The following is a 16,804-nucleotide window of genomic DNA, read 5'->3' as shown; positions in this document are numbered from 1 at the left end:
ATTGTTCTTTAAAGACATTTTAGGTTTTTTTTAATACGTGTATTATATTTTTACTCCATTAAAGAATAATCCGATGGAAACTTTATTTAAAGTATCTTGAAATAGTAGTTTATATTTTAGACATTTACTGAAGGTCTACTGCTTTAATCAGCAGCTGTGATAATATTTCATCTTAGCTAAAGCCCTGAATTTCTTGCCTTCTCTTTCATTGACTAGGAATAATGCTGTATTCACTTTCTGGGGATGTCAGGAGCCTGAAATAAGTCTGTAGCTGACTATTCTTGTGCACCAGAAGTGAGAATCTAATCTTTCTTTCTTTGGGCAAAAATGTTGCTTTAGGATCCAAGCCATAAAGGCCACAAAGGCTTTGATAACACATCAACTAAATATTAGTGGGTCGTTTCTTCAGTGTGTTGACTCCGTGCAGAGAACAGGTCCTTCTGGGAGCACGTCCATCCTACCAGAAGGCTATCAAAGCTAAAATTGCACCATTGTGGTCCACAGCTAAAATCTCATTTTATTCTGAAGTTGTTTTGGTGCCACAAATACTTATACACATGAATAAGTTAAATTTCACTCACATGATTGGGCATGTGAACTACAGTGGGTCTATGGGAAAGAATTTGGCAGTTCTGTTTGCAAGGCTGAGCTCGGAAGTTGTAGGGAGACATACTTCCACAGGGCCATCAGACTGCCTCAGCAGTGTTTAGATATTAGTTTAATCAAAGAACTGTGTGCCTTTACCCCAGGATCTGTGTCAAGCTGTGGATTAGGTTTATAAAAAAAACCTACAAAAGCTCCTGCTGGTTGAAAGATTATGAGTATTTAGCTACATTACTGCTGTTACAGGCATGAACACGTCTTTTCAGTATTTTTGAATTGTAGCACTGTTACAATAAATTAGTTGTGTCCATCTAGTTATAAATTAGACTAAAGGCTAAGGTTTTCTTAAATACTACTGGTCTTCTTATTGCTTTTACTGTATAATTTAATCTATAATATGCTTCTTTAAACTGGTCCCAAAGAGTATGTCGATAAAAGACATTGTAGCTAGTAAAATCTAAGAACATTAAATGAAGAAAATTCACAGAGCACCAATAACCACCAGTAACTGTCATTATGTTAAACCTTTTAATTTCTCCTAACAGTGAGAATAGTATTGTGAGAACATGAGATAATACACACAAAAAGAAGAAAAGAACTTCTGTTCGTAAAAAGTGCAGGGAAGCTGTTCCCGTAATAAGTCATTCTATTAAAGAAGAGCCGTTACTGCACTCTAGCAATGCAAATGTAAACCAGAAAGTCTTGCAGGAACCAACCATCACTGTTAGCATAATATATCGTTAGTGTATGTACATTTTGCCTTCCCACTTTTTGGTTTTTTTTGGAACTGCATGCTGTTCAGTTAAAGACATTGTGGATCAGGATTTGACACTTAAGGAAAAGTACTTTTTTATATTGTTCAAAGCTGGCCTCTGCTTTAAAAAGGCTTGGTCTGCACTTTTTTATCTGTTTAGAAGCATACATTTTTGGTTAAGAAATTGAAGACAATCTCTTTGTCTTTTTCCTAAGCTGGGGAGGTTGAGATAAAAAAGAATGCCTGCTTTAAAAGTCACACATGGCTGTAATTTAAGATTTTTTTTACCTCATTGTCCATAACAGTTGAAAGAAACCTTCAATGAAAGTTTATTAACTAGGCCAATGCCTGAGGCAATAAAGGTTCGTTTATTACCAGTTTCTTGGCTGTTTTTCTTCTTCTATTTTTCCGTTAAACTCATAGCGTAAGATAATACTTCACAAAATTAAACCTTTGACCTTCTGTGGAGTTAAGTCGCCTTTGATTAGATAAAGTAACAATTTATGGTCCAGCATGAGGTTGCACATGAAATGAATAATGCAACAGAGTGAATGAGAACTGAGAATCTATTGCTTTTGAAAAGATGACTGTTGTTTAAGAAAGAATGTTCTCTCTTAATTGTATTGTGCTGTTGCTGTGTGCATTCCAGTAGGATTTTAAACTGTTGCTGAAAACTGCAGTATAGCCAGGCAGTTATGCAACATACATTGTTTAATTCTGTCACAGTTGCACCAAGCCAATAATAAATTCATAATTACAAAACCCTGTGAAGCTGTAACAGTTAGTAATTTGTTGTGGTATTTGAAGTGCACTTTGTGATTTCACTTTTTACTCTTCAGTGCAAAGGAATAAATCCACTAGAAAGAATAACTTCATGGAATGTAAGTCAATCAGTTCCATAAATGGCAAATATTAGTGATAAAATCATTCTATTTACACTTTTTTTTGAAGCATCAGTGAACTGGTAGTAGGTCTATTTCAAAAAATGCAGTCTTAATAAAGGAAAAGGACACTGCTGCTTTCTACGTCAATGTTTTATTTCTGCAACTGTGTTATTAATTGTGGAGGCACAATTAAGCAGAAATATTTTTAGGTTTGAAGATTGCTGTGGAAATTTAGCTCTTTTGCTTGTTTATCTTAAATGCTATACCCAGGCCTCAAAATTCATATTATAAGTTAGGAGTAGTTACAGGAAAAAGGTCTGATTAGACTGATGAACAACAGATGGTTTGAGCTTCACATACACTGGTTTTCTCCCAGAGCAGGGCTGTCAGTTTCAGTTTAGTTGCACCAGTCTAAACCATGGATGATTTTTTTTAAGTATTCCTTCCTTAATAGTACTTAAGGTGCAGTTTTTTGTTTTTTTTCATTAATATGACACCTTTAATAATAGCCCTTTAAAAGATATTAAAAAAAAATTATCTGGATGAGCAGTTTATGCTGAACCACTCTAGTTAATCAGGAAAATACAGCTAGGGGGACCAGACAAGATTCTTTCGATTATCCCAAAATAACAGGTAATGAAATTTTTAGGGTATACCAAGCTTGTTGTATTGGATCAATCCAGACAGCTTAACAGAAATAAGATTTCTAGATAATTGAGATTCCAGACATACATTATACATAAAGAATTCTACTACTGAAATTCAGTATATTTTAGCGGAACATTATGGTGTAGTCTGAAGTTCTCCTTTGTGCAATCCAGTCTACGTAATCAGACCTCTGTCCTCCTGCAGATTGCTTTCCCCTTCTTGTTTTATGTATCACACTATATAAAACACCCATTAGATCAGAGACTAAGGTTAGGATCCTATTTCATTTGAAATAACTAGGCAGCAGCGTAATAAGCTACCAAAAACTTGTACCTGAACTGCTGAAACCCATGAAACCAGTTCAATAACCTACAGTGATCGGGGTCACGTCCTAGGAGGTAACCCTGCCTTTCTTTCTCAGGCAGATTTTTTTCATATTTTAGTAGGAATTTTGCCAAAGTAAGAAGCACAATGTGAAATCTGGTATTAAATCAAGAAAGGGCTTGAGTTATTTTCAAGTCAGCACCATTGAAATAAACTAGAAGAAAAAGGATTAAGCATTAATTTGAAATAATGAAAGAAGTTCTTTCAGAATTGAGATGAGATTTGGACCTCTTCCCATGCAGTGAGTAAAATGTTTCTGCAGAATGAAGTTTCCAGCAAATAAATGAAATTAAAAGTAACACACTTCTGACAGTTGTATTTTGGTTTTCTGCCTGTTCTGTGATGACAAAGGTAAAGTTCCTTGAAAATGTTGTTGAAGTCCTAAAGAAGAAGGTTGTGCAAATACATACACGTTACTGAATTTTGTAAGTACCCATAAATAGATATATATAAGTATATATAAAATAAAATATAAAGGAAGCTAATAGTTGCATTAAGAAAATTATTAATTATTTATTGGAATGACTATTAGGAATTGCTATTACTCTTAGGCATAATTATGTGAAGGAAGTTAAAAGTGAATTAAGATCAATTATTTAAATAATTTTGTAATTTGTCCCAGGATGAGTTTAAGGCATACAATTAAAAAATGTGTGTTTTGAGACATGTTCAAGACTGAAAAAGTTAGACTCACAGGTCCTTTTCTATTTTGCTTCACAAATAGGGTGTGTTGTAAGCTGTTCACAGCATCAAAACTGAAAGTTTTAAGAGCTTTCTCTTAAGGCAGGCAGGCAATAGTATTTGTTGGAAAGCAGAAACCCTGGATATGATTTAGTGCCCACCAGTAATTCGTATACATTTCGAAAATCTGTCATGATATATGACAGCTCTCTCAGGGACTTTGCTTTTAAAACAGAATTGTTTTCTGAAGATGCTGGGTTTTTTTGTCATTGTTTTCTGTTTCGCTCACTCATTTTTCAGTGTTAGAGACCACACATACTGGGCATACTTCTGGTCTCATTCTCACCCACGAAATTCTGACTTCAGTAGAGTTGCACGGGTGTAAATTAGACTAGGACTTGGCAGAAGAAAGCTTATGATTATATTTGGCAGAGACAGCAGGCTGCAACTTTATTAACATAATTAACAGCTACAAACACACCCAACAGGCCAAAGTAATCTAGTGACAGAAGAGAGAAGGTCTTAGTAGGAAAGGATCCTTCGCGCTCTCTTTTGGTGTTCTGCTTCTTGTTCCTGAGTTCCTACTAAGGGTTGGCGAGTGTTCAATTGAGCTGTAATTCAAATTCATACAGCTCCTGCAAGACACCTTGAACAGACTTTTGCTGATGAGTCTATAGGAACTGTCAGCAATACGGAGATTACTTCAGAAGCATGATGGTTGAATCGAACTTTACTTTCTTATGTTTTGCTTTTTGAATTAAATTGTTGGACAAGATTAATTGCATGCAGTAAGAGATTTAAATGAATGGCTTTATAAAGCATTAAAGTTCTAAGTATGTCACATGGGAAAAAAGCTGTAAGGTTTAAATGAATAAATGTATTTAATGCATAAAATGTCTAGGCTAATTTTTTAATTCCTTTACTAACATCTTTTATTGAAAAACCATACTTTATTCATCCATCTTAGTTATACTGCTGTGGTTGTGGTAATTTAATATTCCTGCTCTTTGCTAATCTTCTGGTTCAACAGAAGTAAACAATAGGTTTCATAAATTAAAAATACGCTCCTCAGAACATGCTTCTAAAGATAAAAAACAAGGCTGTAAACATTTATGACTGAAACAAACTAGATTGTTCAAATACTGCCATGATGTATCATGTATATCAATATGGCACTGATATCAGTTAGAATGCAAACAAGGTTTTAAATGATGTGCCCCTTCATTTCAGCTGGAGAATCCGCTTTACACCATCTGCCTATCAGATGGTTAGGAACCAGGACTGCGTATTAATGCCACATGTTCGATTTTCATTCCTCTTGTAATGGTTAGATTCATATTGCTAATAGCTGTGCATGAGCACTGTCGATGAAATTTGTGTGACGATGGAGTGATGAGATATTTATAAAGCTGCCTGTCTCACTGCATAATCAGCAGGAAGAATGCCAGACATAAACAACTTATCAATTTCAGAATATTAATGACAACTACCACTGACTTTAATCCGTTGAATATTTTGGTCTTGATACTTTTTAACTGTTCAAATAAATATTTTTGAAGAATAAAACGTACCTATGTGGCTGTTTGGTGTGATCCTTATTTTTTTCATTTCAGTTGCCTTTGTAGGTTATATTTGGTTATCTAATTTTTGAAGATAGCATTTCTCTAGTGTAGAGAAGTGTGCACCTTGGAAATTCCTTGGCTACTTATCCTAAGAGTAAATGGATATTAAATACTGTTCACATCAAAAGACTGTTTTAAAGAATAAATTTTTAAAAAATCCCAAGTGTTTCCCTGGGTATACACCCATACTGGGGCTTTAAAACTCAGTATTTTAAAATAGGCATATAGATACATAGTAGTGTATTAACTTTTGCTTATACTATATTTGGCTGCCTATACTAGTGAGATAAGAAAGATAAGTTGGGCCCTGTGTTGAAGTTTTGGGTTGTACCACACCCCAGTACACCACAGTGCACCAGTGATTATAAAGCACTAACTGGCTTTAGTCCTTCCTTGCCACTTGCTTTGCTATATCATCACAGTCAGGTGCTAGGCAAAAGTAGCAGTAAAGGAGAAACTGTGCTGTAGGCTGGAATTGCTGTGAGGAACAGCATATAGCTAGAATTCTGAGCATTATTCCTTACATTTCCCTCCTTACTTACACCAGTGCTTATATGAGACAGTCATTTCAGATTCATATGGTTTCCATTAATTGCTGTATAACAAAGTAATCATTTCAGTAATTTCTGTGGTTGTATAAGAGAAGGCATGAAATTATTTGTTTAATTTCTGCTTTTTAAAATTGTAATTTTTTACCACAAGCATTACCTTGCAAAAATCATACTACAAAACTAAGCAATTTGTATTTTAGTTTCTTAGTCCCTATCCAAAGACATGCACCAAAACATACTTTTCTTTTGCAAATTTTGTAGCAAAAGAGAGTTTTTATTTTAGGATTTCTGCATCCAGGTCATTATACCAGTGAAATATAATAATTACAGGTGGTTTCACAAGTCCTATGTCCAGCATCTGTTTAGTATGTAATTTACCCCAGTACTTGGAAGCACTTAAAAACTGCTAGAACTGTAGAAGTGTAGTCACAACCAAAAATTTGGGGCCTGCTGTTCTAGTCATTGGATATAATGTACTGGAATATTCCTCCAAAGGATTCTTCTTTAAAAATGCTGGTTTTAGCTTTTCAGTGATGTATACATATATTTAAAAAGGAAATATAGGTTATTGTGTTGTTTAACGAACACCGGATGCAAACCAAAGTTCAGAGGTGCACCATCCCTTTTTCTCTGGCCAAATTTAGGGACTGTAACCAAATTTGTATAATGTATGGCTTCATATCCTTCCTCTAAGGTAAAAATATAATTGGAAGCAATCCATGTTATTGTCAATACCTTTTTAAGATCAGAACATGCACAATTTGTAATAGTAGCAGAAGCTAAAATAAAAGTAAACCCTCATATTTGTCTTTCTCATTTATTTTTGGCCTTTGGTACATCTTCTACCTGAACACAGCAGTTTTCTAAAGAATATTGATCTGTAATTATCACTTGGTCAGTAATTCTCATTACACTTGGAGGTGTTAGAAGTCAGTCTGTGAAGAGGGTCAGGAGGCTGGAAACGTTTGCTAGTCTTTATATGGTCATGCAAAGAAATAAGGTAAAACAACCTTGAGTCAAGCAACAATATATTCAAAGGCACCTCTTAATCCACCTCATAGATTTTCTGATGTCTGCTCACTTTCTGCTTTTTCCCTGCTGGAATTTGCCTTCTGTTCCTCCCCATCACTAGCCAAAAACATGGCAAAAGTGAGCTTGTTTTCCATGTAAGGAGTCAAAAGAGACCCTGGGAAGCAATGGTGGTAGCAATATTTACCTCAGCAGCCTGGGATTATTTGCTTATTTGGTCTTTCCTGCTAAATTTCACTCTTCCTATGCTAGACAGCAGCCTTGGCCCACTAGAATAGTAAATTGCAGAGTTAGTTCCTCTTGAGACCCATAAGATGCTTCGCACCTCTCAGAGTAGCTGAAAATCAGACGAGCAGGCACCTTTAAACTAATTACACTGAGTTTTTCAAGCCTTCTCCACATTCAGGGCAAGAATCTTGATTCAAAATGGCTAAGGGTCTGTTCTCTTCTTGTGGCATCACAGGCTGAGGGCTGAGTGCATCATTGCATTAAACTCACCTACTTTATTGCCTTCTCTTTTATTTCTTAGATTAATTATCTCTCATTTCTATCTCTGCCCCCTGCATCAGTTGTGTGGGGGAGGCAGCTCTTGTGGCGTTTTGACACTGGCTTCTCTCTGCTGCCACCGAGGGATCTGGGTGGGCAGCAGCAGGGCTTGGGGACTGCAGAAGAATTACCCTGCCTCAGGGAAGAGGTCAAAAACTGACGCTTGTGACTTTGATTAAGGGCTGCATCTAATTTTGAGTTTTGAAGGCTACTGGAGAACTGGACCAGTTCTCCAATTGCTCCTGGCAAAGAGAAATTTTCCTGGGTTTGTAGAACATTCTTGTAAAAGGCTGGATGGCAGAAACTTGGTTTGGTAGGCAGAGCACTTGGCTTTGGGATTGGTATTAAATGGGTTAATAGTTCCCCTTCTTGTTGATAAATACCTTAATGCCTTCAAGTTTTGGGAGAGCAAAATAATGTTCTGCATTATTTTTTTCTAGAAATGCTTCCTAGAACAACTACATCTCCTTACTGTTATGTACGAAGTGAGAAATGTCTCGGTTCTATCATCTGTTACTCATAAACAGAAATTATAGACCTGTTCTTTCTGTTTTCTTTAGCATGTCAAACATTAAAGAGCTAAAGGAATTTTTTTTTCCTAAGTATGGTTATATACATGTTCACCTATTCATAGTCCGACACTCAGGACACCATTTTGAAACTAAATTAGATTTTTGACTCCATATATTTGTAGCTGCAGGTACTTGTGATTGTATTATGAATGCACTTAAAAGATACCAAATTAAAGTTTAGATGAATGTACAGGAGTAATTATCTAAATATGATGTGAAATATTTTACTTGAAAAAGTTGATAGTTTTCAAATCCAAGGAGGAATAATACTCTGCAGTGCTTTCTGTTCTTATGTAACAAGCATGAAGGAATAATAACAGTCCCTACAATAATGGAGACGCATAGAATAATGAATATTAAATTTTTTTCATACTTCTTTGCAGGTCTGACAGCAGCAGCTGCAGCAGCAGCAGCTGCCACCAATGCTGCCATAGCAGAAGCAATGAAAGTGAAAAAAATCAAACTGGAAGCTATGTCCAACTATCATGCAAATAATAACCAGCATGGAGCAGACTCTGAAAATGGAGATCTGAATTCAAGTGTTGGTAAGTTTCAGACATAGCATGATTATATGTCCATAACACTGAAATATTTTATTAAAATGGTGATCTGTCTGAACTTCCTTCTGAAGTCCTTGATTTGGTGTAAAAAGTTGCATATTTGTTTTCCTTTTCTTAATGTTTTTAGTTTTATTTTGTACCTGGCCTTTACACCAGCGTTCAGTGTTGTTGTTACTATTACAGAAACATTCTTTTCTTCACAGGCTACTTTTGCAGACTCCAGTTAATATTTTCCATGAAAGAAAGTGGTTTGATTGCTTAGAGTTCATTTTTCAAAGTACAGGTGGAGTGACAGATGATGGTGTCAAAGTGAAATTTAACAATGTCTCCTGCTCAGTGTGCTGGGTATCGACTTTAGGTAATTCAGAACACAAGCTTGAAAGCAAAATATTTCATACTTTCATGTGCCCTGTGACAAAAGGAAAACATACATACACAATAAATTCTGCCATGCTCTGCAGTTCCTATCATATTTTATTTTAATAAACACGTTCTTAAAATGTAGTTAACATTTTTTTCCATTTCTTAAGCAGCCATCAGCAACTCTTGTTCTTTTTCAAAAAAGAATTGTTTCAGTATACTTTATTCATTTGTTTGGACAATTTGTTTTGCTAAAGCATACTTCAAAGCTAGGATAACTTTTTGTTGTTGTTGATTAAATCTTTAATCATCTGTGTGTGTCTGCTGTAAAATGTTTTGTTATGCCATTTCATTGTATTGGATCCTTTTATCATGTTGAGACAGTATTAACTCAGCAACAGAAATTCAATGACAGAGAGGTACGTTCAGAAGACTGCAAGGAAGATTGGTGTATACTGGAATAAAATGGCTTCAGATAGGCTTTTTTGTTTTTATTTTGGCCCTTTGTCTAGCTTTATTTTTTTTTTTTTTTTTTTAGTTTTTCATCCTCTAAATACATTTGGAATGAATCTTAGAGGGTATGTACTAGCCTTAACATAAATAAATACGTGTCTGGGAACAGTGTTTCTGTACAGTTCAGTAGGCATTGGTAGGGTATTATTTAGAAATAATATGAATTGCAGTTCAAAGAACAGGTTCACCTGGACACATACTGCGGTAAATAGCGACAATATGTATACATTACTGCATAAGGAGATTATATGATTAGTTTTGTTTTCCTTTTAAATAAAGGTTTTAAAAATGCCTCTATGATGGTGAAGAAAATTGTCTTAAATTGTGTGTGAATACTCAGATACCAACATATGCAGTCACTCGAATACTAGTGTAAAGATTGTTCTCTTGGAGAGAAAACAAGAGGGTAGAGAGCAGGTGTCTTTGAAATCTGGGAGGAGGAGATAGGTACAAATTAAGTGTAAGGACCAGGTGGCCTCTAGCACACTGGGAGAAAAGTGAAGTAATGAGAAAGTGAGAAATGTGTAAGTGCGAACTGAGAAGATAAAGAGTGTGTACTAGAACTAGAACCCAGTTTAGATTTTCAGGCTTAGATGAATTCGTTATGTGAAATAAAAAGTTCAAATACTGGCTTGAGGGGCTGTTATTCTGCTTGGCAGTTCTAGTCATAAAACACATATGCATCCATGGGGATGGACAAGTTAACAGGTAATAACATCTAAACCATGCAGAGTATTTGTCGAAGAGTGGATAGATGGAATATCTGAACTTCCTTTGAATAAAACCAAGAAATATCTATTTTGAAATCATTGTTTGAGGCGTAATTTAGATAACTAATATGCTCTTAGACAGCCTAATCATTTTCCCTATTTAAGAAAATACGTTCTAGCTACTTTAGTAGGACAAAGTTAGCGAAGCAAGATTATTTATTGTCATTGTCAAAATTTCCTCTCAGCCCCTTAACTTACTTGTTAGCTTCAGTTAATTTCCCAATTTAACTGAATGAAGAATTAAGTTAATTTTGTTCAGAAAAAAATAGCTCTTCTGAGTAGAGTGAATAGCTTTCCAGTTGTCTCTGTTCCATGAGGAATGGTTCTGAAAATGCAGTTTGCTTGTCTGTGCATCTTGTCCTGAGCTACACCCTTCATACAGAGGATGTTTCCAAAACCTTTTGCTTTTATTTGTTTCTTTTATAGTGAACCCCTTCTAGTGTCCAGTGTTGGTCATGCATACGGAGTCAGAGAAGTAATTCCTACTGCTACTAATGTCAGGGTATTATTAGGTTCATGAAGAGTTAAGTTCTTTGTTTATTAGTTGCATTTTTGAAAATTAGCACACTGTATTATCTTGACAAGAACTCATATTTCAAAGGTGTTGCTTTGTAGTAGGTGTGTACTCCTTCTCCTGCATTTTTTCAGGTATTTACTTATGTATTTTCAAATAAATATTATCAAGTCCATATACCATTAATGTTTTAAATTATGGCTTGCTAGGCAAGAATATGAAATATTACATTACTGAAGGTTGACAGAGGAAAGAATAAAACAGAAGAAAACAACCTGATTTTAGTTTGCTTTTTAAATTAGGTTATGTGCCTGACCAGACTGAAAAGGAACAAACAATCCAACCAGGCTAAAAGCTTGACTGATACATCTTAGCCCATACATAGCAGGCATTATGGTGTGCATGGATTGATCATCCCGTGCTCCAATGCCTACATAAAGGCAGATAAATGAAATAAGGACCCTTATTTTATTTATCTTACCAACTTGTCAGATTTACTTCTGAATTGCATTCCTTTTTGGTTTTAACCAAATGTTTAATGTGAATTATAGAAGTAATTTTTGTTGTTGAATGTTGTATAATTATACAGAGCACTACACAAATTTATTAACTTGGTCCTTTGAAGCAATGGCCAAAAGGTTAGTGAGTGAAGGGAGTGAAAGGAAGCCAATGATACTAATAAGTAATTATTAGTATGATTAGTATCTCTCAGTTTTGCTGGTAACCTTGAGCTTGCATCCTCCCACCAGAATTATCATTTTAGAAGGGGGGAAAAAAAAGGAAAAAAAAAAAAAAAGAAATTACAGAGGAATCAGAGTGAGGTATTAGCACACTGAGTAAAATATATGGCTGCAACGCCTTTCTCCCCCATCCACAATCAATTGGATTCTTTTAGTTTAATATTTACTTGCTAAGATGAGATGCTAGTCTGCATGGTGATAAACAGTCTGCTACTGGCATCTGAAGGTGACCTGTCAGTTCATATGGACAAATCTCCTGCTTACTGAAATGTACAAAATAAATCATTAAAGAAGGCAGGTGCTCATTCCCAGATTTAAATCACCATAGATTTATGATTTGAATTAATGCTTCATTTGGTCATAGAAATAGATGCTGAGACAAATGGTATGCAGTGGTTGGGGCTTCCATACTGTAGCCATCCTAATATTGATTACTGAGATGTCTTTGCAATCTCTTGTTTATATCAAGTACTGTCTTGTGACAGCTTGGCTGATATGAGCTACATTGCAGATAAGAAGGAAAAATGTCCCAGGTTCTTTTTAGTGGCAATTCTACATACAACATGCAGGGTAGATAAATTATTGGGGTTTTGTTTAAAAAATTAATTCAGTAGGGCAGCAAAGGAAAAAGAAAGATTATGCTGTGTGTTGGGTATTTGTTTTTTGGCTGAATTTGGTGGCTTTTTTCGTTTTGTTTCTTTTTTTTTTTTTTTAATTGCAGAATGAAAAGAGAGTGGCAAGGTCAAATTTTAAATTTCATTGATGAGGTTCTACTCTTTGTCATATTAACATCTTAGTGTGATGTTAGGATCAGTTGTATGTTTGCCATCTGATGCTCTGAAGCAATGGATAGGTAAAGCAGCTCAATTGTTTCCTTGCTGCTTAAGTACTTACTGCCCTGCTGTCCTACTTCATTAACCTGCAGCAGCAAAAGATAAAAGCCTTTGAAATAAATACATTTTTAAAGCTATTTCTGTGAGCTAGAGTTTGCTATCTATAACTTGGTAGGAAGTGAAGAAAAGTCCGTATACTTTTGCTTCCCGAACATTTTATATAATGAAAACACTATGCATACACTTTAGGGAATACTCAGAGGATTTCTTAAGACCTTTGCCACTTGCTAAAATATGACTCATAAAACTTGTAAACAACTATCAACAATAGTAAATTACTTGCTTAGTAGGAAATGAGTTCATATCTATTCAAAATGTGATCTCAAAACAGATGTCCCAAGAAAATGTCATTGTTTAAACTACATTCATACAAAAAAAATGCTATTATTTCTTTAAGGAAGTGAAGCAATCATGAAGACTTTGGTGTTCTTAGTTTCTAAACACAGTTAGGAAATACAAGGCAACATTTTACACGTGGCTAGCATGTTACTCCATAAACAACCACAAAATGTGTTGAAAATTAGGATATTTTCTTGGCATGCTAGGTTTCCTCTTCGTCTGTGTTACCTTGCAATATTTAAAATTATGAGACAAACACAAAGCTTCCTGTGATGTGTTGTTCAAAAGTAATGCTTGCTTGTATACTATTCTTTTTTTCATCCAGAATCAGAGATAAAATGATTTAGGTGAAATTATTTTTCTCCGGTGACCTTGCCCAATAATAGAACAGTACAAAATGCAGTAATTTCCTTTTTCTAAACACACGTGTCTATTTTAAGGGAAAGAATTACTTTTATGGTTTCAGGAAAAAGTCTTGGAGACCTTGAAAAAGCAAATAAAAGGAAACAGAGAATGCAGGCCACTGAGCACAGCTCTGCAGTTGCACATCTGATTCTCTGCCTTGGCAATGTTAATGAACCTCAAATCCTCCCTATAATTAGATGAGGGAATTGCTTATATTTTCAAACAGATGATGCTGCTGTAATGAAACGATTGACAGGGAACTTAAAAGTGTCTACAGTAGTCATTTAGTTTCCGGGTTTTGGGTTTAGGGCTTTTTTTCCACTTTTTTTTTTTTTTTTTTTTTTTTTTTTTTTTAAATGTAAAAGAAGATTGGCTGTAGATACAGGTCCTGGGAGAGATAGTAATTTACACAGAATGCTATGACAGGTGTCTTTGTATAGCATGGAAATAAAATGGAAGACAAAGGAATGATGGGCAGGTATGGCAATTTTTTGGGAGGGGGTGTCCTGTGCTTATTCTGCTTAGGTTCTTTAAAAGGGACCGAGACTCAAGAGATGGATCCGGATTGAGTGCACAGCTGTAACTGCTGATGAGCTAATTGCTCCTTATCTCTCAGCCCCATTCATCTTCATTTTTTACCAATTACTGAGAATTATCTGTGTTCTCAGTTGGATATGAGAGTTAATCCTTTTTGGTTAAGCTGGCAGTACTGTGAGCAGATTCCAAATCATAGGGTGAAAAAGCCAGAGCAAGCTTGTTCTCAAACTCTCTCCAGTTCAATGACAGTATCACTAGTTCATAAGAATTTTTCTATTGTTTAACAGATTAAACACTTTTTTTTTTACTTTTATACTATTATTAATATAGTATATTAATAAGTTTAAAATATATATTATTAATATGTATTGATATGTGCTTTTCTTTTAGCATAAACTGAATGTGTATGTTCCTGGGTGGATGGATGTGTTCCCTTTCTAAAAGTATTCACTTGCAAAAATTAAAATAAGATAAACATTAACTTCAGAAGGTTTCTTTGCAGAATGTCAGTGTTTATTCTGTTATACATAGCACTTCTTTTAATGACAAGACCATGCATGCAACTTTGACATCATGGGACATAAGACAAATGCTTGTCAGTGACAGATACCTACTTTTGTAAATTTGTTTGAGATCTGTGGGTGAAAAGTGCTGTCTAGGTGCTTGCAAAAGCATAATCATACAGTCTTAAGGACAAATGTGCTATGTTGAGCACATCATATTTCAAGCTAAAGGAATGCTTTCATAAAACTGTGCTTTGGGAACACACAGAACACCAGAAACAGATCATTTAGTTATAATCAGGTCACTAAGCTTTTTTCTAGAACTTTGCTTGTCATGGGAAAAAAAATCTTGCATCTTATAGCTAAAAGGTAATGTTTGTCTGTCAACCAAGAATATAATTTCTCCATCTCTGCTTCCCTAGCCTTTAATTGTGATTGTTAAATTTACTAAACAAGGCAATGAACTGCTTGTTATGAGCTGAGCACCAGTTAGTAAATTAGGGGAATTATTAGCAAAGATTCAGCATTTCATGTTGCAAGGTCAGTTGTGTTATAACAGTTCTCTCATCTAGATTAAATCCTCACTGTGAAGTTCATTGAAATAAATGTAGACATTTGCATCTGAGTCACCTTAGGCTCAACAGACAGCAATAGGCAGTTGTAGGGGTGATCCATCTCATCCTAAAGTAGATGGCAAAAGTAGATCAGATAAATTGCACCTTACAAGTGCTTAGTCATGCGACTACTGAATTGTAGTTACATAAAGAAAGTTAAATAAATGAATCTACTCTCAATGCATGCAATTAATATTTTCTGGAATAAGATTTGAAGATTTGAAGGAGTTAACAGGTGTTTTCCAAGACAGTGATACAGTCATGACAAAATAGCACCTAAGGCACAGTGAAATAGAAAAGAAAAATAAATAAATCTACTTTTCAGAAACAGCAGGTGAGAAGTTCAGCTATTCACACAGAAAACTATTTAGATATAAATATACATACAAGTTTTTCTGATTGTATGGGTGTATTGCTGCTGAAAAGAGTGATTTTACCTACATGAAGCATACAAGAGAACAGGCTTCTAAGCAAAAGCTTCTGGAGCGACATTTGTGCTTTGGGCTTGCTATGAAGCTGTATTGAGTTCATGGAAAAATCTAAATTAATAAGTCTATCTTGTCAGCAAGACAAAAAAAATGGCTATTTATATTGTTTGATCACATTTACTTTATTTTCTGTTCCATGCAAGATAATCCTAATTGGATAAATAGTTGGATAATTTAATCTCCAATGTGATTTATTTTCAAAATGCATACTTTATTGTTATGACCATTTTTTCTTTGTATTAGTGCCTTGTATGAAACTAATGAAATTGTTAAGCTTTCATTCAGTTTTGTTTCATAGTTACTTGTTAGCTGCAGTGAGTATACTAAAATATGATATTGCAGATGTACTATGTTAAGAAATATAAGTTTAATGCACACCTCATTTTGCTAAGTAGTTATGATAGTCTATAGGATCATCTGCTATAAATATTAATTAGAAGCAACATTTTTAAAACACTAAACTTTGGGTTATTAGTTCAGTTTTAGAAAATAATGTCTATGGTAGAATATGTGACAAGTTAACATATCTGTCATGTGAGAATTGAATTATCATCATGGAAATATGTTTCTTTTCTGTGTTACAGACAAAATATTTTTATGCTATATTACGCATAAAATATTTTCTCTATAGTTATATTAAATTATATATTTTATTATTATTTATATTAAAGAAATGCAGATTTTTTTCATCCATATGCAGCACAAAGGACTAAATAGAGCTCCATTTATTTTTGGGATAGAATTAAAAATATGCATCCTTTTCTGACGAGTGTGTGTTTCAGAGTGATGTGAATCATGCAACAGAAATTTTTAAGGTTAAAGGTAACTTGATAATATTGAATCCTGGGGGGTTTTGTTTGTTAATCAGAATATCCTGCAGGGGCAAAAAAGTGTGCTTTGTAGAGACTCTGGCTGTATTTGCACATACATCATGCCTGCATGTGTCTAAGTTCAAAGGATCATTTTTGGAGTTCCTCCAGGTAATGGGAAAGGCAACCATAGGGCCCATGTCAGGCATCTACAGTAAGAAATTTTCTTAAACTGAGTCTGTGCATGTAGAAAATTGCGTACTCTGGCAGTTCTTAAAAACTCCATTTTATAGGTCCCTTCCCATCAGCAATGTCAGCGGGATGTACATGTAGATACATTGCCCTTGTCTCAGAGTTTGCATTCAAGTCCTAGAGCTTCAACTTTTTATGATCAGGAAATCCATTAACACATCTATGTGATAAAGCAGATAAATGAGGACCATATTGCTGCAAAAATCAGAATGGGAAATAACTGCTTCTTTTAT

General features: G+C 34.8%; 1 protein-coding gene across 4 annotated transcripts in view; it reads left to right on the top strand.

Moving 5' to 3' along the window:
- DACH1 (dachshund family transcription factor 1) overlaps positions 1-16,804 on the top strand; it is a gene marked incomplete at its 5' end in the record, with an annotated part of 353,184 nt that overhangs the window by 177,221 nt on the left and 159,159 nt on the right. For 3 of the 4 annotated variants that reach the window (XM_082277601.1, XM_082277600.1, XM_082277599.1), the window contains one exon: positions 8,658-8,819. The exons of the other annotated variant lie outside the window; for it this stretch is intronic. In XM_082277601.1, coding sequence (XP_082133727.1) covers positions 8,658-8,819 — 162 coding nt within the window. The remainder of the gene's footprint in view (positions 1-8,657; positions 8,820-16,804) is intronic. 4 annotated transcript variants of the gene reach the window in all.

Source organism: Coloeus monedula (assembly GCF_965178545.1).
Source record: "Coloeus monedula genome assembly, chromosome: 3".
Classification (NCBI taxonomy): domain Eukaryota; kingdom Metazoa; phylum Chordata; class Aves; order Passeriformes; family Corvidae; genus Coloeus; species Coloeus monedula.
Note: the sequence above shows the minus strand (reverse complement) of the source record. Positions and strands in the feature narration are given on the sequence as shown.